The following is a 20,191-nucleotide window of genomic DNA, read 5'->3' as shown; positions in this document are numbered from 1 at the left end:
GAGAGATTTGACATACATTGTTTGTCGTCCGAAGGCGACAAGCCTGAAAAAGGTGTCTCGGAATATGCTTCGTTCTCCAGCGCGAGAAGTGTAGGATGCGATGCATTCCTGAGATGTTGAGCGGGGTCGTGTATACAAGTTGACATAGGACAGATCAAGTCAAGAAAAGGATGAGTGAAAGTTTCTGTTGAGAATTGCACCCGAAAAGCATGTTTTCATCTCTATCATGGGGTATCTCTTGATCTGTTTCATGCCATGCGAGCGCCACAACCACATTTTCGATCAATCGCCCTAATCAATATCAACGGTGATGAACATCTCGACAATCCAGTCGGCAACATCTTGCACCGACCACCTCCCCTCCCGCAAACGATTGAAAATACTGTCTTCACCAGCAACATTGCCAACTGCGTCTTCTAGTCCCTTGACACCGATCATGCCCTCACGCTCCCTCCACATGCGCTCTGCTTCTTCGCCTGCCCGTTTCACTTCTGCGTCCTCATCCTCTGCACGATACAAATCGCATTTATCACATTCCTGGCATTTCTGTCCTGGCGTGGGCCTGAAATGCTCGCAAAAGTGTCGGTAGCCCTCGCCACCTTCGGTATTGGAGCCGGCTTTGCCAATGTTCTTGCGACAAAGATAACACATGCTATACCCACAGACACAGGTCAGTTTGTTGCAGCCAGAGGACTTGACGAAAGAAGTTCCGCAGCGGGGACAGGTTCGTTTGATTGCTGCTGTGCGGGCGGCCTCAACTGTAGTCCGTAATGAGAGGATCAAGGGCTCGTGACAGATGTGAGGGTCGTGCCACGATTTGAGGCATTGAAGACAGGACTTTCGGCCACAGGAAAGGCTGCGACAAATAAATCGTGAAGTCCTGTTGCGGAGGGCCAAGTGACCTAGCGCAATGTAAAAGTACGAGGAGAAGAATTTTGGGAACAGTACAAGAAAGGGTATCGTCATAAACAGCAGGGCTGGTAATAATTCAAGGATAAGGATGAGGGCTATGGTGCTGATGTCCTTTGGTCTGCGTACGTGCCATGTGAGTTGTGAGGCAGACTCGGCTTCGTAGCTTGAATCGGCTTCAGCGTATGAACAGAACGGACAACGGGTGAGAGTGATCGCAGAGGTTTGTATGGCATGTTCGGCAAGTCGATCTTCGAAGCGAGCCCATGTTTCTGTAGCAGATTTCTCCCTAGAGATGGATCTCTGGACCAATTCTCGGGGGATGCACCCTTCACAATCGTCGTCACTCGATGGTGCAAGACATTTCAAAGTCCCTCGCTCGACATCCACGGTCTTCGACCACCCTTGACCGAATATCGCTTCGTTCAAGGTCCGTCTTACACAATCCAAACAGATAGTATGATTGTGTTGGGTACAGAATGCAATCTTTTCGAAGGTAGTGTCGTTATAACATATCTGGCATTCGAAGAGCGCGCCTGCATCTTCGGCTTCCTGCAGGTTGATAGCTTCTGCAAGTTCGAGATCAATGGCCTGCTGATCCCGGGGCTTTTGCAATGGTCCCGGCATTGTGAAGACCGTCGACAAGTCTTCATCGAGCTCCTCACTGCCAGTAGCCAGTAGGTGTGGTCCACCAGATTCGGATTTGGTCTTCTCCAGGAGTATTGACGGTGGTTCTGTGATGGCCTTCTTCTTTTTGAAGATGCTCGTTATAGCAATCTTCCATGTTTTGCTGGCAAGGCCTTGTAGAGTCGGTCTCGCATTCGTGTAAGAGTAGTTTACCTCCGCAAGTACTGCATCTATCGCACTTCGGTTCAAACTGTTGAACTCACGGCGGACGGTTCGTTTGACAGCATCGATGTACTTTGCTGTCCTGAATTGTTCGTCCCGTGGTATGGGCTCATCTAAGTCTCTTGACGGAACATTCAATCGACCTCTTGCCCATTCCGTCTTGTATTTGTAGAGTTGTTCGGTACACAACGCCAGCCTGCTATCCCCATCGAATCTAAGGAGTAGTTCACGCAGGACTTCCACTTTCACATCGGGAAAGAAGTCAGCTAGGATCAACAAGTCCTTGTTCAACTGTACGGAGACGTCCTCTTCGACTTGGACAGCAAGAGACTCCCGGGAGCCGGCTCGGAAAGGGTTCTTGCGCAAGACTTCTGTTAGAGCGGAGGAGGGAGAGATAGGGCGAGGATTCGAGTCGGCCTGGAAAGTCGGTCGACTGGTAGGCGAGGTCTTACTAGAGCGGTTGGTCGAGCTCGCTGAGCTCGCTGAGAGCCACATTACGCCCATCAAACACTTTCGACATGGTCGATGGAAGATGAGAGAGAACGTAACCAGGTCTCATATGCCACCCGATGCGAGTAAGGCTGATGAGAAACGAACTCCGAGTGGCCATATGACGAGATGAATACGGAATACGAGTAGTACCGGAAGTGCCAAAATGAAAATCCCGGGAGGCACTTTCCAACCCCACCATCCATGGGCACCACCTACCTAGGTACCTAACTACAGTAGGTTCCTAGTGAACAGTCCCAGCTAGACATCCATCAACAGGGACCGCTTGGCTTTTTTTGAGCAATGCACTTCGACAAGAGTCATCACTTCTGCGGCATGGGCAACAAAAACTGAAATTTCACCCATCTCACTAGTATGAGTTTTCAAAAAGAATTGGGCTCAACCGGGATTTGAACCCGGGACCTGCCACACTTCATGGCTTTCACAACCAAAGGATCGCTCTCCCGAAGCGGCAATCATACGACTAGACCATTGAGCCTGTTGAAATCTTGAACATCTCTGTGTGGATTTTCGAGCAAGAATAACCCATTTTTCCAGGTTCTAAATCTATGTAAGACAGCCAACCTGACCGCTAGGAAAACGCCGCCGCTCGCCAAGACTTGCCTAGTTGCCCATCCTCCAGGCCTTGGACTCATGCAAATACCCACCCAGGTACCTTAGGCCCATTGCTGAAGTCTCTCCAATATGAAGTAATGGGCGTCCATAATAATGGTTATGAGTTGTTGAATACCACGTACACAAGGGAGCACAGGATTATTTAAATAGTATGTTATGCATCGTTTCTTTTGTTTTATAAGGCCGAGATACATTACACCAATATCAGACACACTACTTGTCCGCACCACACAGTGTTTCCACGATCCTGATGAGATTTTACAATTTGGGCTTGGGTCCTCCCCGGAGCTCAGCTCCAGCACCTGCCAACGCAAGCTTGCCAGTTTCCTTGATCTTCGTCTGGAAAATGACGTGGTTGCCCTCCTTCCACATCTCCGTGATGAGCGTCTGGCCAGGATTGACGGTGCCCGCGAATCGGACTTTGATGTTCTTGAACTGACCAAAAGTCTGCAAAATATGCTTGCCCGCAAACCCAAAGCTGGCGAGACCATGCAGGATAGGTACGTCGAAGCCACCAACCTTGGCGAATTCAGGGTCGACATGTAGAGGATTGCGGTCACCTGTGAGTCGGTACAGTACCGCCTGCTCAGGGGTAGTCTTCTCCTCCACCACGGCGTCGGGAGAGCGCTTGGGAGGGGTATAGATCTTTGTGGCAGGACCTCGGTCGGCGCCATTCTTCTGGCCACCAAACCCGCCGGAGCCACGGACGAAGACGGTACTTTCATTGTAGAAGATGTCCTCACCAGTCTTCGCATCCTTGGTTGTAACACCGGTCACAATAAGTCCGGCTTTACCCTTGTCCTGGACCTCGATCAGACGAGAATATGAGAGGGTCTTTGCGAGCGTTGGGATGGGGAATTTTCTGATTTCCAGGTATTGCTCGCCGTGAAGAAGCATCATTGGGCTAAAGTTGGGAAGGATGTCTGCAAACTCAAAGGGTGACTTGGTGGCGAAGGGTGGAAGCACGCCAAATGTTGGCAGCACTTGGAAATTGTCGTCACCCTCGTACACCAAGGGCAGTTGGTTCTTGTTGGCGTTCAGTGCCAGGTTGTACAGGATCACCTCCTTATCGTCCCAGTCGAATGGGCTTGCAATCGACTTGGCCTTCTTGGCCTCCTCAATCTTGGCAAGATAGTCTTCTCCCGAAGTTGCCTTGGATTTCTTTCCTGTGTTCTGGAGATTTGCCATGATGGCTTTTGTGGCGGTCGTGTTGTCGGGGTAATCAGCCCGGCCATCGTCGAAGTCGATGATCTTGGACCATTTCTCCAGAACAGCCTCGGGGGTAAAGTTGGCATTGACGTCAAATCCATGACCACCAGATCTCTGCCATCTGGTACGTGTTTGCCAGCCGCTCCCAACCTCAAACAACAATCCAGTGGCTGGGGCCGGAACCTTGTCGGAGCAGAGCAAGAGTACCAGAGGAGCGACGTAATCGGGTTTGAACGCCTGGACCAATTCTTCGGGTAGAATGGAGCGGGTCATTTGAGTACCGGCATTGGGTGCGATGGTGTTGACAAAAATGTTGTTCTTTTTTCCTTCCAGGGCAAGGGCCAGACCGAAGCCAAGGATACCTGCTTTCTGCAATAGGTCAGTATTCGGGATCTAGGCGTGCAGACTTTTCGAGACTTACCGCGGCGGCATAATTTGCTTGTCCAAAGTTGCCATAGATACCGGTGGTGCTGGTCGTGTTGATGATCCTGCCGTATTTCTGCTTGACCATATAGGGGTAGGCGGCTTTGGAGCATTTATAGGTTCCTCGCAAGTGGACATTCAGGATCGTGTGCCAGAGATCATCGGTCATGTTGGCGAACGCCTTGTCCCTCAGGATACCAGCATTGTTGATGAGGATATCAATCCTACCCCAAGTGTCGATGGCGGTCTTGATGACTGCGTCGCCATCCTCGACCGAAGCTTTGTTGCCGACAGCTTGGCCACCGGCGGCCTTGATTTCGTTGACGACCGTGTCCGGGTTGACGAGATCGTTGACGACGACTTTGGCACCTAGCTTCGCAAATGCCAATGCGTAGATGCGGCCGAGACCGCCACCACCACCCGTGACCAAGACGACCTTGTCGTCGAAACGAATCTCGGGGCCCTGTTCGTTGGTCTTGATCTTCAGCGAGTCTTCGAGTTTGGTGACCATGTCGGCCACACCGGTGGCCTCTTCGTGTTGAGTGAAATCACCGACTTCGGCCCATCGCTTCAGGATAGCACCAGGAGTGTAGGACGAGTCGGCCTTGAGAAGAAGGCCACCTGCGCGCTGCCACCGGAGTTTAGCGATATGACCAGCACCAACTTCAAAGACGGAGCCGGTCTCGGTGGTGTTGGACTTGTGCACGAGAGTCGCGACTAATGGCACGATATACTCGGGTTTCAGTGACTCGACAACCTCTGGAGGCATGACCGTGGCTGTCATACGACTGCCTGCGATGGGAGCGATGACGTTGGCGAGGATATTATATTTGATTCCTTCCTTGGCCAAGGTCTCTGTGAAACCCACCTGGGACATTTTAGCAGCCGAGTAATTTGTCTGACCGAAGCTGCCAAATAAGCCTGCAGCGGAAGTCGTGTTGATGACTCTGCCAAACTTTTGTTTCCTGAAATGTGGCCATGCGGCTCTTGTGGTCTTGAAAGGGCCTGTGATATGAACATCGGTGATAAGGTCCCAGTCGGTATCTTTGATGTTTTTGAAGCTGATGTCGCGAAGGATGCCGGCATTGTTGATGAGGATGTCGATGCGACCGAATGCATCGATAGCGGTTTGGATGATCTTTTCGCCGTTGACGACGTTGTCGTAGTTTGCTACGGCGTTTCCTCCAGCCGCTTTGATTTCTTGGACCACGAGATCTGCGGCCTGGAATCATACGTCAACACTCTGTTCAAATGTGGTAAAGATCGAGGCATGTGACAATTGGTAACTCACCTTTGAGCTTGCGCCTTCACCCTTGAATGAACCACCCAAATCGTTGACGACGACATTTGCACCCCTCGAGGCAAAAAAGAGGGCGTATTGCTTTCCCAGACCAGCTCCAGCACCGGTGACCACGACGGTCTGGCCGTCATACCTCAGAGTTTGAGCCATGATTTATCGAATGTGCATGCGGTTGTCCTCAATGGGGGGGTGGGGGTGGAGGAAGAATGTGAGGAGGCAGAACGAGGAGTAGAAGATGAAGATGTAGATGTAGATGAGAACAACTTGAAGGAGGATGAAAAGAAGCAAGATGCTGATGATGAGAACCGGAAGATATTTACAACATGGGGAAGGGATGTAATCGTGCTGGGAGTAGGAGCATAAGGTTACGAGTCGGTACGCCAGGATTGGCATGAGACGCAGCACGGCAGTCCCTCTCTGAGCTTCCAGAATTGGCTGCTCCCATTTACGGCCGAGGAGGAAACTGAGCTTGTGCCTCGGTATAAAGTCACATGATTGACGGTTAATATCTTGATGTCAGACAAGCATAAGACACTACAGGCTGCAGTACACGTGACGGTCAATCTTGATTGATCATCGAGAGTACTACGAGCAGGCAGCTAGAACCTGTTCTTTATCTGGTCTTTGTTGTTCTGTTTAATCTAAGATGCAATCTCTAACCAACTCAGTGCAACTGTTAAATATGCTGGGCTCAGCTTCAGCTTCAGACTCAGATTTAGATTCTTCAATTGGCAGGTCTGACACCAAGACTCAATTGCCGGATTCGACCCCTTCAGTAGCCACGACATTATCCGATGATTTCTCGTTTGCCTCCCCCAGCATCCGCATTTTCCTCCTCCACATTGTTTTCGGCATGTGGTGGTTTCTACAACTCGAGTTACGGAATCCTCCGTGTTCCTGCCTCGGCGCCTGTGCTAATCATGGTAGGAAGTTCCTCATCCAGGCTCATTGGAAATTGCCCTGGCAACACCATCCAACGCCCTACGCAATCTAGATTCAATGTTGCTCATTGTGCAATTACCGACACTGTGCGAGCCCTTGGTTGTGGAAATCTCTCTCAAGGCTGGGAATGCACAACAAACGACAAGCTACCAGACTTGAACATTCTGCACCCCAAGCGAGGTCGCCGTCGTCGTCGTCGTCGTCGTCGTCGATAGAACTGACCAAGTCAATCAGCAGCAACGGTGTAGCTTCCGTAGAAAGTGGTGCACCCTCGCGGTTTTTGATGCCCAGCGAAACGGTGACCACTCCGTGTATGACTCGGCTAATCTTCTACCCGCGCCCCCCAAGATCAAATTATCGAGGGACGAGATACTCGTCACATTTCTCATAACATAACCGCGACCAAGCCATCTTCCCTTCTCTGCTTTGTTCTTGTTGCGATCAACATTTGAGTGCACTGGAAGACAAGTCCTTAGCAATAAGAAAATTCATCACCCACACCCAGGTCACAAAATGCCTGAAATAAATGACGACAAAGCACAACATGTGATTCCCTTTATCCTACCATTGCTCGCCCAACATCAAGCACAACACGCTGCATCTCCAAACCCCCCACCATTTTTCATTGGACTCAATGGTGTCCAGGGCGCTGGCAAATCCGTTCTGGTCGACATTCTCAAGTCCACCCTGGCAGCAGAACCTCACAACCTGTCTACCGTGGTGTTCTCTCTGGACGATCTATACTTGACGCATGCTGACCAAGTGGCACTCGCACAGGCAAACCCCGATAACGCGTTACTGCAGCACCGGGGTCAGCCGTCCACACATGACGTGCCACTTGCACTTTCCGTCTTCTCTAGCTTGAAGGCCAACAAACCTACCAAAATCCCCCAGTACAATAAGGCTCTATTCTCCGGACAGGGTGACCGGGTACCCGAGTCAGAATGGGCGGAGGTTAATGGTCAAGGGAGTGAACCGGTCAAAGTCGTGCTATTTGAAGGTTGGTCCGTTGGCTTCCGCCCTCTTAGTCAAGACGCCCTTGAGGCAAAGCATGTCAGCGCTTCCCGAGCACTCAACAACTCCACTTCAGATAGTCCCTACGTTGGGCGACTGGCTCACAACAGTCTCAAGAGTGTGCAAACAATCAATGAAGCACTCAAGAATTACGATGACCTGACATCGCAGCTTGACGCCTTTGTCCATATCGATGCTCAAGATCCACTGTCCGTGTACAAGTGGCGACTGGAACAGGAAGCTGGACTTCGAGCCGCCCGTGGTTCAGGCATGACGGACGAACAAGTCAGACATTTTGTTGACGGATATTACCCTGCGTATGAACTCTATACGGAGACCTTGCGCGATGGGGTCTTCAAAGGTATCACAGCAGGTGACGCCTGGAAAGGTCGACAACTCAGGCTTATCGTCGGAGTGGACAGGAAGGTAAGGGACGTGGTAAAGATCTAGCTTCCGCCAGTGTTATTTCTATGCTTAGATGCAGCTAAGGGTCAAGATCCATCCTTGAAATCCTGCATTGAGATTTTCAAAGCGAAGCAAGCCGGAGAAGAGGCAGAAAACACCCTATACCCCGAGAGAATTCGTTGTGCGCAGGAATTTTCATGACGATAGAACCGATTGCCATCGCGATGCAGGTATCTTGACCTCACCGACGAGCTAAGCTTCAATTACATATACACAAAAGATATGAAAGTCGAAAAGGGCACTTCTCAAACACAAGGACAATCACATCAAGAAAATTGCTTGACCTGCTTCCCTCTTCGACAATATAAAACCAAGCCTCAACTGGGATGTCCAATCGAAAAACGTTGACCCGCAGGGGGTCGCCTGAATCTGAGGTGCAGGAAAATGAGACGATTCAGTGTAACTCTACAGTGCTGGCCCCTACACAAGAAAACCATGGTGCACTCCAGATTTGGAATCCGCTGTTCTTGCACTTTGAGATGGCTGCGATCCGGCTCGCTGCACCCACTATGCTAGATCTCGGAGTCGGCTAGCTCTTGGTTGGATTTTCTTCGTGTAACAAGGCTAGGTATCTGGCTTGGCATGTTTCCTCGCTGGTCGATGACATCCGTTGCTTGCCCATGGTCTAGTAGAGCAGGCTGTGGTAGATCTACAACTACCCAGTCACAGACAAACATGTATCTTCACAATCCCGGTACTGGGGTTGGCAGAACTCGATTCGTCAAACAGTGAAGCAAATATTTTGTGTCGCACTCAAAGACATGTCCAATTCCCCAGCACTCGAGACTTCATCCGAGGGCGAAAGTGGGGAGCGAGAGGACAAAAAATTGGAACACGTAGAGCACCGACCATGTATCGACAAGGAGACATCCAGATTCATTGATTCTAATCAAATACAGCAAAAGGCAGAGATGCACTCGCTTCAATACTCCTTTCATAAAATAATCGTGTCAAGTATTCCGTGGCAGGGAATACGGCATGACGCACCACCTATTTCAACAGTGGAGGTACCTATTCCTACTAGACTCGCGTTCGCAGATCTGTCTCTTACTTTTGCTTTTTGTTGTGATTTACATACAACAGCACATGCTGGACAGTGGATCGCAGATGTTAGTTCGCTGCGAGCTGACTGCTTGTGCCTCTGCCTTTAATGATCTGATCGACCAGCCAGTGCTACTGTCGGTACAAGGGGTAAGGGTAACCGAAAAAAAAAAAAAGATCTCGAAGCTACGAAGCACGCCTTCCTACGTACGTCGGTCTTGCGTATTCTACCAGGGTTCCCCTTGAGAAGATCCGGAGTCTAAATCCGGCATTTCGTCCATCCACTATCGATCTTGGGGAGCAAGAACCGGGGTCCTCGACTGTGAAACCCAACGCTAGACAGGGGGTGTTTGTCAAGAATGACAAGGCTCGAGCTCATACTATTATGCCGTTCGACATCCGATCGCAGGATACTAGGAGGGAGAGACGGGAAGAATCGTAGGGCGCGAGTCTTAGCACTCGCTGCCAAAGCTGTCAATGTGTTGCACTGCTGCTACTGCACTGGCCCCGATATATTGATGGGGCACCCAATATCGCGTGCTGGAAAGGTCATGTGCCACAGCCACATTTGTGGTCATTCCAAATGATATCCACTGTTGGCTACCTCCCTAGGTACCTACCTACGTACATTGTTACACCACGATGCCATCCTGTGCGATGCTAGACCAGCATTATCATCTATTATTGGTCTGTCTCATCTGCCAAATGAAGGGGAAACAGACGCGCATGCCAAATACCTAGGAAATCTTGGACGACAAACTCTTGTCTCACAAGTCTGAGCGTCTGCGATCGATTCTTGGCTCGGGATGATCGATCGTCCGGGAAGCCGAGATACAAGTATGCATTTTTATATCCTTGCCTAGTTGGGAAGCATGTTACGGTCACTGATGATTAGCAAGAAAGGACGACAAAGGTCCTTCGCTTCCTTCTCCCTGTGTCGCACTGGTAGAGGAGTGCCGCATGATTACGTTCGCATCGACCACGAATTCCCCGCTTGAAACAAACAGGGCAACTTCAAGTCAAAAGTCTCTGAGAGAGCATATACCTGCCCCGCGGGAAGTATCGGCAAATGCTGGGGCCGGCACAGACAAAAGCACAAACATCTATTCTTGACTCGACTCGGTACTTAGGCATTTAATGACCTCAACTCGATTCATGCTTTCTCGCGCGTCGACACTTAAAACACTACCGAAGTCAAACAACCCACCGACAGTTGACAGCAGCGACACTACACTCAAACTCACATCGACCTTCGGTTCGGCAGATGTGTCTGCGTCTCAACCTACCGACAAAAGTACGTACATAGTTTCGTTCCGTCGCTCGCGACGCAAAAAACTCAAGATGATTTGTTTTTTGTTTCTCCCTTTTAGAAGACAAACTCTTCCTTTTTAGGCAGGGAGGGGGAGCTTTCGGTGACAGTTCGGCGAGTCGTGGAAACATGCAACAACAGCCGGACGCGAGGCAGATACGAGTAGATTAGCGAGAGAAAACCCACGCCGTGGCACTGGGCAGTGGCATGGCACCAGCCCCGAGTGCCCCGACCTGACCCTGCGGCAACAAGCGAGATCCGTGGGTTCGATGCATGCACTAACGACCGTACTATTGTATCGTACGGCGTGGAAAATGTCACACCACCCCATCACGGGCGCAGATTCCGTAGTCGGTACCTAGGTAGTGACAAAAGAACAGTTTCGTGATGATATGTTGAACACCTCTTGTGTATGATATTTGTTCGATTCTAGCAAAGGTACAGAGTGAAAATGGTCTTTTCGAGCGAAACTATGTAGTTTGTAAAGCCATGGACCGGAATTGTTTCTTTGCGTCCTTGTTGTCCCTCCGAGAAGACAAAAAGGACGCTCCTAGCTTCCAACCACCCTTATCAGCACGTAAACCTTGTGCCTCATGTTTATGCCATCCTGAATGCCAAATGCTTGACCTCATTAAAGCTGTGAGCTGCCTGTATGGACATTATGCGATTGCGCTGAAAGAGATTGCCGCCCACGCCAGAAATTCGCAGAATTTTATTCGCTGTCGAAAGAGTCGGCACGTATCATGCTCTCTTGCCATTGATGCCCTTCAAATGGACGTCACTAGTCATCAATTTGTCAGTCGATTGGCCTGGGTGTCAATCGATGCAGAAGGTTTAAAAACACAGGGCATTGAACATCGAGGGTCATCGAGTGCGATCTCCCACATGGACGACCTATGCTTGAACTCCAGAGTCGCTTGGATCGAAACCAGTCGCGTAGACATTGGATGGTAATTTTGGGATCAAGGTACTGTATTGGGAAACGGCTCAAAACGCAATGGGACTCACAAGATAAGCGTGGCATTCGGGGGAATCAGGCCGGGAAAGCCACTATCGGACCCACGATGTCAGTACAATCTCTCAGATTAGGTCGAGCGAGGAGCGTAGAAGTTTCTATAGTTTCTCAAGTCCCCGACCATGCAAGTAGGATTGCTTGAGATGACAAGACTCATTGGAGATGGGCTCCTTGAGTTGAGTCGAGGGGTTCACTAACCTGGCTCCATATGCAAGTTGTCTGCCAGGATGGTCAGCAAACTCGTACAAGATATTTTGGAAATGGAAGCCACGGCGATGTTGTCTCAGCTCCATGGGAGCGTCTGCAACAAAGTGCGACACAACAGGGCTGGTTGAACTCACCCTGGGATGGTCAAGGTACTCTTCTCGCCAAGAGACATCTGGGGCACTCCTTGGTCCCAACCTACAGATGGAACAAGTGAGTCAGTGTGGAATTGGTGAATTCAGAATTCCATCAAGGTCATACCTGGGATGACCCTTCCAGTTCCAATCTGGGTTTTGAAGTCTCCTCGACCCACCGAGCTGTCAAATCTGGGAGAAAAGCAATATTAGTTGAGGATTCGTCGGAGGAGTCTGGTCCGAGACTCTCAGGTTCCAAGAACTAACTGTTTTCCCTTGTTGTTGTTGCTGGATGCCGACAGGTCTTGGAGCCAGCCGGTGTATTCGATGGTGACTTCATCTCCAGGTTTGGGATAGTCTTGGCCGTTGCCCTGTTTGAGCAGCTTCTTGTTGACGGAAGACATTGCGTTGCCGGTGGAACTTGGGCGTTGTAGACAACAGCCGAGGAGAGAAAGCGTGGAGGTTGGGGTAAGCAGCCGGTGACGGTCGTGTGTCGTTGAGAAAGACTTGGGATGGTGGTGTTTGAGATTGATACCCAAGGACTTTGAGGGTGAGAATGAGAATTCACGCAAGAACGACTTTGATTTATGAGGCAGGAGGACTTGGCAAGCGTGGCAGGTGAAGGCGGTGATGATGCCAGTGTAGATTTACTAGTGGGGGAGAAGTTGCGTCAAAAATTCAAGACTCAGCATGAAGATACTAGAAAGGGACAGGCAGTGGTTTTTTCGGATGCAATCCTCGGCTGGCACTGCAGCGACTGACTGAATGACTGTGTGGTGGCACGTAGCATCATCCAAACCATGTCAAGGGGGAATGGACTACCGACTCCCAACTACCAGCTACCAACTAGGAGCAAGCAAGATTACGGAAAACTCAAAACGTATGACAGGACACGGACAAATAAAAAAGCAACGGACGTGGTCGGATCTACCGAAGCAATTTGAGCAAACAATGTCCCTAAGGCACAAATGTCTATTCAGGCATATGTTGCAAAAGGCATCAGAGGGGCATGTCGGTCAGGCTTCAGCAACGCGCGCCTCTCACACCTCATTGCACCGATCTGCCCAGGGAGGGCGGTACAAGTACTCGTACCCAGCAAGCATTGTAGTCAAGGTTTACAGGGTTCGCTCGACCGGGATCAAGGATACAAGATTATTGGCATCAAGCATCCGCTAAAACTGGATGCAATGAGAGCAACCACCAAGTGACCAAAACGATGGAGGGGCACTTAGCCCAACCCTGCCTTTGGAGGGGCAGCCGAGTGTGTACTGTGCAAGTACCATCAACTTCAAGGGTTCCCATCATGACAAGGCTAATGGAAATGACAGGTACTTAAGCCGTAGGGACGGATACTTATGCACAACATCATCGGTTTTCAGCTGCCCACCGCAGTGGGTCGGCCCTCTCAACCAAGCCTGAGGGAGAAAAACTGTCACTGACACTGGCAGTTGAGTTGCCAGACTCTCGTCTCGTCCCTTTCTCTCGGAAACACAGCGTACGAAGCAGCTTGGTGGGGCAGAGACTTTGAGGGGCTGCTTGCCACGAGTTCAACTTCAGTACGTGCAGCGCGTCTCTCTCAGATTAGCCGAACCGCCGCCAGCTGGCGTCGAGTCTACAAATGCACTAATCGATACGAAGAATAGTTGCTAATGGGATGGGGACGGCGTGGCGGTAGTGCTTGCTGCTGCTCGCGCGGTCCTTCTCGGGTGCTACTGGCAGATGCAAATTGTGCGATTGTGCGCTTGTACGGATAGCAACGTTTGATCGAAATCTTGATCTGAGGGGCCCTCTCTCACTACTGGGTGCTCACCTCCACTCCCAACACCGCTCTGGTTGGAGATTCGAGTCCCAACCACGTTGGTCCTGCCTGGCTTGGGCACCACTCACACCGGCGATCCTTGGAGGGATATGTCTGGTAGTGGATATTGTCCGACGTCAGATAGCCCAAGACCAATCCATGGGCTTGGGGCCTGCCATTTGGGAGTCTTGGGGGTTGAGCTCAGAGCGGTCTCTTGAATGGGCAATGAGAAGATCAAGTGGCAGCTCAGAGTCTTTTCCAGGTTAGATCCGGGGCATTTTGCTTCCTCCTGGTCCACCACGGAATGACGGTCCCACACATCTCTTGGTTGCCAGATGACCAGAGGTCTCCTGCACACTCATCGATTGACTGCAGATGCTGCTAGACTGGTTCCGGCTTGGGCATGTCCAGATTTGATGCACTTTGGTCAAGCTTGCATATCGTTCCAACCCGTAGGCGGGTTTGAGACCAGACCTGCACCAGTTTCTGTGCTCCTAACTATGCAGCACGGCGGAGCGGTTTGTGGCCGAGAAACTGAGCTATGCCGATACTGTCCGAGCGCTGTACGAGTACAGACTCTTCTTGTATGGCTGGACAGCACAGCTTTCACGTCTGGCATCTATTGCCCGTTTCCAGAATCGTGAGAAGCGGCGAATGGCACCGAGACACATACTAGGCGGGCACTACTGTCTTGGGAGCAGCCACACACCGCATTCCGCAACTAAGCAGTCCAACCTCGTCCAGTGGGTGAAATCGACACCCATGTGGTTATCCGCTGGCGCAACTAGGGGGTCTCATTCAGCAAGAGCACTTCCGAAGTAGCATTGCGAGGCGTGCAGTTGTTCCTCCTCGACGAGGCGGAAAAAAGCAACACCACTGAAGAAACTCGGTCTGGATATTTGGAGCGGTGAGGTTGCAGAAACATGATTTTTGGTGGTCAAGGTTGACTCACTACAACGACAACTCGTGTCTGTAAGGGTGATGCCGAGGGTCTGTGTCACTTGATCGTCGGAGACTGATGCCGCCATTCAACGTACGAGTGCAATCCTTTTTGACTTTTCCTGCTGGCAGTTGATCCCCTCGAAGATCTACGGTGCCATCAAGTCAGGGATAGCTCCGCCTACGCTAACTTCTCGCTTGGTACCCAGTCAGATTGCAAAACTTGCATGTCTTTACGAACTACCCGATACGAGGTGTCCGCCAGTAAGCTAGATACCCCTGTCCATGCATTCTCTCACTCCAGATTTTCTTCGGATCTGCAGACTCTCACAAGGGTGAACGGCGGTTCACTCCTTACCCTCCACTCTCGCAACCACAATACCAAGTACTATCCACCTGCACCCATGGGAGGATAGCCACCGTTGAGCATGCGTATTGACATCTCAGGGTCATCCGGCTACACCACTCGTTGACATCCTCTTCCTTTCATCCTACGCTTCGTAAATCGTCACAACCCTTTTAATGCAGCATTGTCTGACCTTACGTAGGTAGATATTACTCCATTCTTTATCAGTGCTATGCTGTCATGGGTAGCTACAACTGTCCAGTATCTGACTTTGATCGGTGATACGCCCGCCAGTTTATGCACGTAAATTTCCTGCCAGGTTTCTAGAAATATTTCACCGTAGACCAGTCATTACAACCCAGTCGCTTTTTCTCAACGACCAGCGTCCTCTATCCCATTGGTGGAGCGGCAATATCATGTCAAGCACAGCGGCCCAACATGAACTGGACACTTTCCAGGGTGCTTGCAGCCAACAATGCCCGAACTGTCCCTGATCGCAGATAATGCAACGGCTCATGACTAGACTTCACAAGACTTCCAAAAGGTGTGCTTTTCGACCTCGGCCAACGACATCTGCTCAGATCGCAGGGCCGGGAACCGCTCGTCAGTGCTGTTGCCCGAACCTGTGCTGTGATTGAAAAAGGTCAAAGAACCGATTCCTACCCTTTGGAGGAACGGTAGGCATCGGTGATAGTTCAAGGCAACCTGATCGATTCCGTGGCTGTCGTCGGATAAACAGAACTTGATACCCTTCTTCAGCGCAGCCTCGCATATCTCGGCTTGGGGATATGGCTCGCTCATGCCTTTGCGCAAACTCGCCAGGTTGAGCTCGAGCGTCGCTCCGTATGACGCAACATAGTCCAAGTTGCGCTCGATTCTGTCCCAGACGCCGGGCAGATGCTTGAAACCACCGTCAGGATCATCACTTTTCAGGCGAATGAGGTCGAAATGCCCCACCACCGGGGGTTTCGTCGCCTGCAGCATCGCCAACTGGGCGTCGAAGTAATCCTCGAACAGTCGCTCATCTGTCCCGCCCGCCTTGTCACGGGCTTGCTGGTAAAACGCATGGTCGTAATCGATGGGGATGGTGTGCACATGGTGCACAGACCCCACGAAGAAGTCAAATGCATAACTTTGTATGCTTCTCTCGATCAGCTCGAGAGACTCTGGCCGGATCCAATCACACTCAAAGCCAATGGGAAGTGCGATTCTGCTGCCATACTTTTCCCTCAGCCGAACCGCCTCCTTGAAGTATGCCGCTTCATTCTCCAGTGCTGATGCAAGGGTGGCGCCTGCTTCCTCCTCCTCAGGATATCTGTCTTGATCATGCCGCGGCATATGTTCGGTCAAGGCAAAGGTGTGCATTCCCTTGGAGATCGCCGTGAGGACGATCTCCTCCAACGAATCCCGAGCATGGCCTTCACAGAATTGACCAGAGTGACTATGGTGTGAGAAAGGCATACTGGCTTTGCAAGACGTGTATACCAAGCCCCACGCTATAATTCGAGGTTGACTGAGTGTTTACTGTTGTGCACTGAAATCTTGGAATGACTTCATGGTTGGACCAAAACCTCACTTCCCGGGTAATATTCGGGTGATCTCGGGGTTTTGTATCGCAGCTGTTGCCTCAGCATCTGAAGTACCCATGAGATACCTGAGGGAAGGCCTGTGAGGCAGGCCGCATTCAAACCGTAATTCACCGTCTAGCACTTCAAGCGCCTGTAACTGGCCGTTATTGGTGAAAGGCAGCAGTGACTTGCAAAGGTCATCGGGGAGCGTACCTGCGCGTGCTCTACGGCGGCTTCCGAGTTGCAGCGCCAACTACGGCCCCATGACGATCATGTCTTTTGGCTTGCTCATTACTCGCGCCGAATGATATCGCTCTTGTGATCCAAGACTCTGGCGATTCTACAACGGCGATTCTACAACATTGCGTATCAACAGGTCATGGTCGAATTTGTTATCTGAGTTTCTGCGAGCGTCGTACCGCAGCGGTGAACTCGAATTCCGGTTCGTCAACTCCCCAGAGGATACTTTTTCGGATAGCCAAGTGGGTGACGGTGTCAGGTGGTAATAGTGTTTTCATAAACTCTGAAGACTTCCCGCACATGTTTTATTGTGTGTATGTTGTCAGTTGAGTTTGCAGTCAACAACATTTGCTAGTGTAAACTCAACTCACATTTTAGTCGCGAACCTGTAACCGGATCGATGATGGAAACTTAATCTACTGCCTTGAACAACTGCACAGTGTACTGCTTGTGGCGGACTCCTTTTCTTTTGATGCAGATGGAAGTGGGTCTGTCCATAGTTCCCCTTTTAGAAGACTCGAAGGTACACCGTTAGCTTTACCTCAGAGCAGAGTATGTAGCTTGAACGCGAGCATGATTCTTCATTTTCAATTTCAAGATACGTCCATCAAAGCCGTCCTGCGTCGCAATGTCGATAGCGCGGGAAGCCTTCGTTTTATGATCTCTCTGCGTGGAAGACGAGTTTCGATATGGATATGTCCCGTATAAAGGACTCATCATTGGGTCTCGAAATCTGTAACTCATCTCATTAGCTATTGCGGAAAAGTGGCATCCGTCTCAAATTTACTACATTTACATTCACATTGGAGAAAAAGACAAAAAAGGAGACTATTAGCGACCCCTGTGGGACTCGAACCCACAACCTCAGCTTGCCAACAGGCACGGATTTTTTCTTTTTGGAAGAAAATGAGAGTAGGAGAGCTGTGCGCTACCATTGCGCCAAAAGGCCAACTTAGACACGCCCGGGAGGAAGGCATTCAAGTTTGTACAAATCTGTGAGCATAATTTCGCCCAAATTTCTGGATACAAATTATATGAATAGATCCCAAGATTCACGTGACCACTACCTGATTGAAGTGTGCGGGGCTCCCTCGCCGAGGCCCAATAATCCGTTTCTCATAGCGAATTTATTGAACAAATTGGCGTTTGTCTTTAAGTTTGCTAGGAGCATGTACTCTGGTCTACGGATCAGTATACGAGAAACATTAATACAAAATACACCTTGCATTAAAGTCTATCGCAGAAAAGTATCTGTAGCACTTTGGGTCTGCAATCCTGGGGTACCCAAACCTTGTTGTGACTTAACCAGGGGGCTTGAGATCTACTCTTGCCTATTTCGTTTGCCAACATCCCTGTCTCTGCCTCTTAGTCACGAACGACAACGCTCTCTGTTCTGGCAATCTCAAGCAATGATAGCCTGATAGCCTGAAAGGCTACACAAATCTTCACTGACGAACCTTATTAAAGCTGCAAGTCTAACGCCGTCAACCGAAGACTGCCTGAAAGGAGTCCCTTGTGTTCGAAGTACAATAGTCTATCAGGACAAGCCTCGGGCCGCATGTTTAGGAATTGGTAAAAATCTCGTTACCTGAAGACGGAGCCTCGCGAGCTATCTTCACCCACCAGGCACTATCCTATCGCTCCCCCGAAAACTCTGATGATTACTGCGGCACGGGAAGCCAGCCGACGAGTTAGTAGCACCTGATCCATGGCAGCGGCATTCTCGAGCGGTTATGTTGGCTCACCGCTCCACGTTCGTACAAGCTAGATTGACAAACCGCACTCCATCATGGAGTTATCATGGGGCGAGATGGGTAACCTCTACGAGGTACACCGTGGGGTGAAACGCATGACCATCATAACCAGCATCTCACCCGGATTTCTACCCTTGCAACAACCCCGCAGTCGTTCGGACGAATAATCGACCTGTGGTGGCCCCGAAATATTGCATGAAGATGCCACTTTGTGAGCTCGATCCGCGGGACCACGCCGAGGGGCAGGATGAGATGGGCGTCCGCCATCCCCGTCTTGATTATCCTGTCAAAGCCTAGCGTCTGCATCGGCTCCACCCGAATGTATCTACTCCGTCGCTTGACTCTCTGCCCCCGACTCGGAGCTCACCTGTGGACTATTCACAAGTCTTCCAGGACGTCGTCACATGTGCGAGGCATCTTGTTTGGGGCTCATCATAGTGTGTATTGCAGATACGTCAAAATCAGCTTTTGGATTTGGCAAGTCTGCTGGTCGACCGTGGTGGATGTCGATCCCCATTGGGAGTGTTTCTTGCATCAGAACTCTATTTCGTGCCAGGCAACTATCTATGAAGCTTGCTGGCAAGATTTCCCGGACAAGGCAACTCCGAGGAGAGCCGATGCCGCGCAGGGTCATAAGGTTCCATGGTGTCGACGAACGCCAAATGGGAAGGGCCAGGCTTTGCTTAGAGCGCATACACGAGCTATCCAAGAGAGGTGACTTCAATCTCTCTGATGTGGGATTGGCCAACGACTGTGATCAGGTCGGTGGTGAGTTTTATACACTGGTCTGCGTCTGGAAGTGAAGGTTAACAACAGGAAACTTTCATGGTGAGGAAGACAGAGACGCGTGGACGCTTGCTTTCATGTGACATTGCACCTGCAAGCCAGATATCCGTTGACATTGGAAATACTCAAGTCTTGTGTTATAATGGTACACCCTTTGGAGACGCTACGACATTCTAGCCCAGAATGATGCGGATGTGTCCAGCAGCTCGAATATTGCGCTGATTAAAGTGCGGACAGTCATGCCTGTCTAGCTCAAACCCAAGCCATTGTCCTTCAAACTCAAAAGTTCGAATTGAATGGCTCGAGTATTCGAAACGTCGATCTCAAAAACTGGAGTCTTTACATAGGTGGTTACGCCTAGCTGCCTCGTTCTGGCGAGTGGGCTCCAGAAGTTAGCACGAAAAGATGCGTGTGACCATGGCAACACTATTTGATGAGCATGCTGCATTTTACATCTACTTGGATCTTTGCTTGATTTCTGATATCGATTCAAGATTCTTCAAGATGCATTGCTGCAAAATCTTCTTCGAAGGGCAGCGAAACGAAACAAATGCCAAGTTGAGAAGAAGTTGCTTTTAGAGCGGAAGACAAGATCTGACAAGTCAGGAGGCAAACCTGTGGGTTATGACCTTGGAAGCCCTACTGAGTCACCGACTACCCTGGATATCAGACCAGAGAACCTGCAGACACTGCTGACATTCAGGTCTGTCCGTCCCCCATGGGCCTTTGTGATCTCTGGGTAGCCCCTTAACCTGAAGCTCGTAGTAGTTCTTTCCTGCACGTGAATATATACACACACTACCTTTGTAGGTAGGGCGATC

At 50.4% G+C, this 20,191-nt stretch overlaps 5 protein-coding genes and 2 non-coding genes across 7 annotated transcripts; 1 reads left to right on the top strand and 6 right to left on the bottom strand.

Moving 5' to 3' along the window:
- Window positions 1–291: 291 nt before the first annotated feature.
- Window positions 292–2,253, bottom strand: LTR84_012650 (uncharacterized protein; the record flags this gene model as incomplete). The annotated part of the gene is made up of 1 exon (XM_064856167.1): window positions 292–2,253. The coding sequence occupies one exon, from the start codon at window positions 2,251–2,253 to the stop codon at window positions 292–294; it is 1,962 nt and encodes a 653-aa protein (XP_064708067.1).
- Window positions 2,254–2,642: 389 nt separating this feature from the next.
- On the bottom strand, window positions 2,643–2,746 carry LTR84_012649. The gene has a single exon. It is a non-coding gene; the product is annotated as a tRNA-Pro (tRNA).
- Window positions 2,747–3,141: 395 nt separating this feature from the next.
- FOX2 (bifunctional hydroxyacyl-CoA dehydrogenase/enoyl-CoA hydratase fox2) lies at window positions 3,142–5,965 on the bottom strand (the record flags this gene model as incomplete). Its single annotated transcript, XM_064856166.1, has 3 exons — window positions 3,142–4,461; window positions 4,514–5,737; window positions 5,807–5,965. 3 exons carry the CDS (start codon window positions 5,963–5,965, stop codon window positions 3,142–3,144), a joined length of 2,703 nt encoding a protein of 900 aa, XP_064708066.1.
- Window positions 5,966–7,270: 1,305 nt separating this feature from the next.
- On the top strand, window positions 7,271–8,221 carry LTR84_012647 (uncharacterized protein; the record flags this gene model as incomplete). Its single annotated transcript, XM_064856165.1, has 1 exon — window positions 7,271–8,221. One exon carries the CDS (start codon window positions 7,271–7,273, stop codon window positions 8,219–8,221), a length of 951 nt encoding a protein of 316 aa, XP_064708065.1.
- A 3,478-nt stretch (window positions 8,222–11,699) lies between these two features.
- Window positions 11,700–12,343, bottom strand: LTR84_012646 (uncharacterized protein; the record flags this gene model as incomplete). The annotated part of the gene is made up of 4 exons (XM_064856164.1): window positions 11,700–11,820; window positions 11,943–12,003; window positions 12,067–12,131; window positions 12,207–12,343. The coding sequence occupies 4 exons, from the start codon at window positions 12,341–12,343 to the stop codon at window positions 11,700–11,702; spliced, it is 384 nt and encodes a 127-aa protein (XP_064708064.1).
- A 3,198-nt stretch (window positions 12,344–15,541) lies between these two features.
- LTR84_012645 (uncharacterized protein) lies at window positions 15,542–16,483 on the bottom strand (the record flags this gene model as incomplete). The annotated part of the gene is made up of 1 exon (XM_064856163.1): window positions 15,542–16,483. One exon carries the CDS (start codon window positions 16,481–16,483, stop codon window positions 15,542–15,544), a length of 942 nt encoding a protein of 313 aa, XP_064708063.1.
- A 1,182-nt stretch (window positions 16,484–17,665) lies between these two features.
- LTR84_012644 lies at window positions 17,666–17,779 on the bottom strand. Its single transcript has one exon. It is a non-coding gene; the product is annotated as a tRNA-Arg (tRNA).
- Window positions 17,780–20,191: the final 2,412 nt, after the last annotated feature.

The sequence above is a fragment of the Exophiala bonariae genome (assembly GCF_035927105.1).
Source record: "Exophiala bonariae strain CCFEE 5792 chromosome Unknown scaffold_8, whole genome shotgun sequence".
Classification (NCBI taxonomy): Eukaryota; Fungi; Ascomycota; class Eurotiomycetes; order Chaetothyriales; family Herpotrichiellaceae; genus Exophiala; species Exophiala bonariae.
Note: the sequence above shows the minus strand (reverse complement) of the source record. Positions and strands in the feature narration are given on the sequence as shown.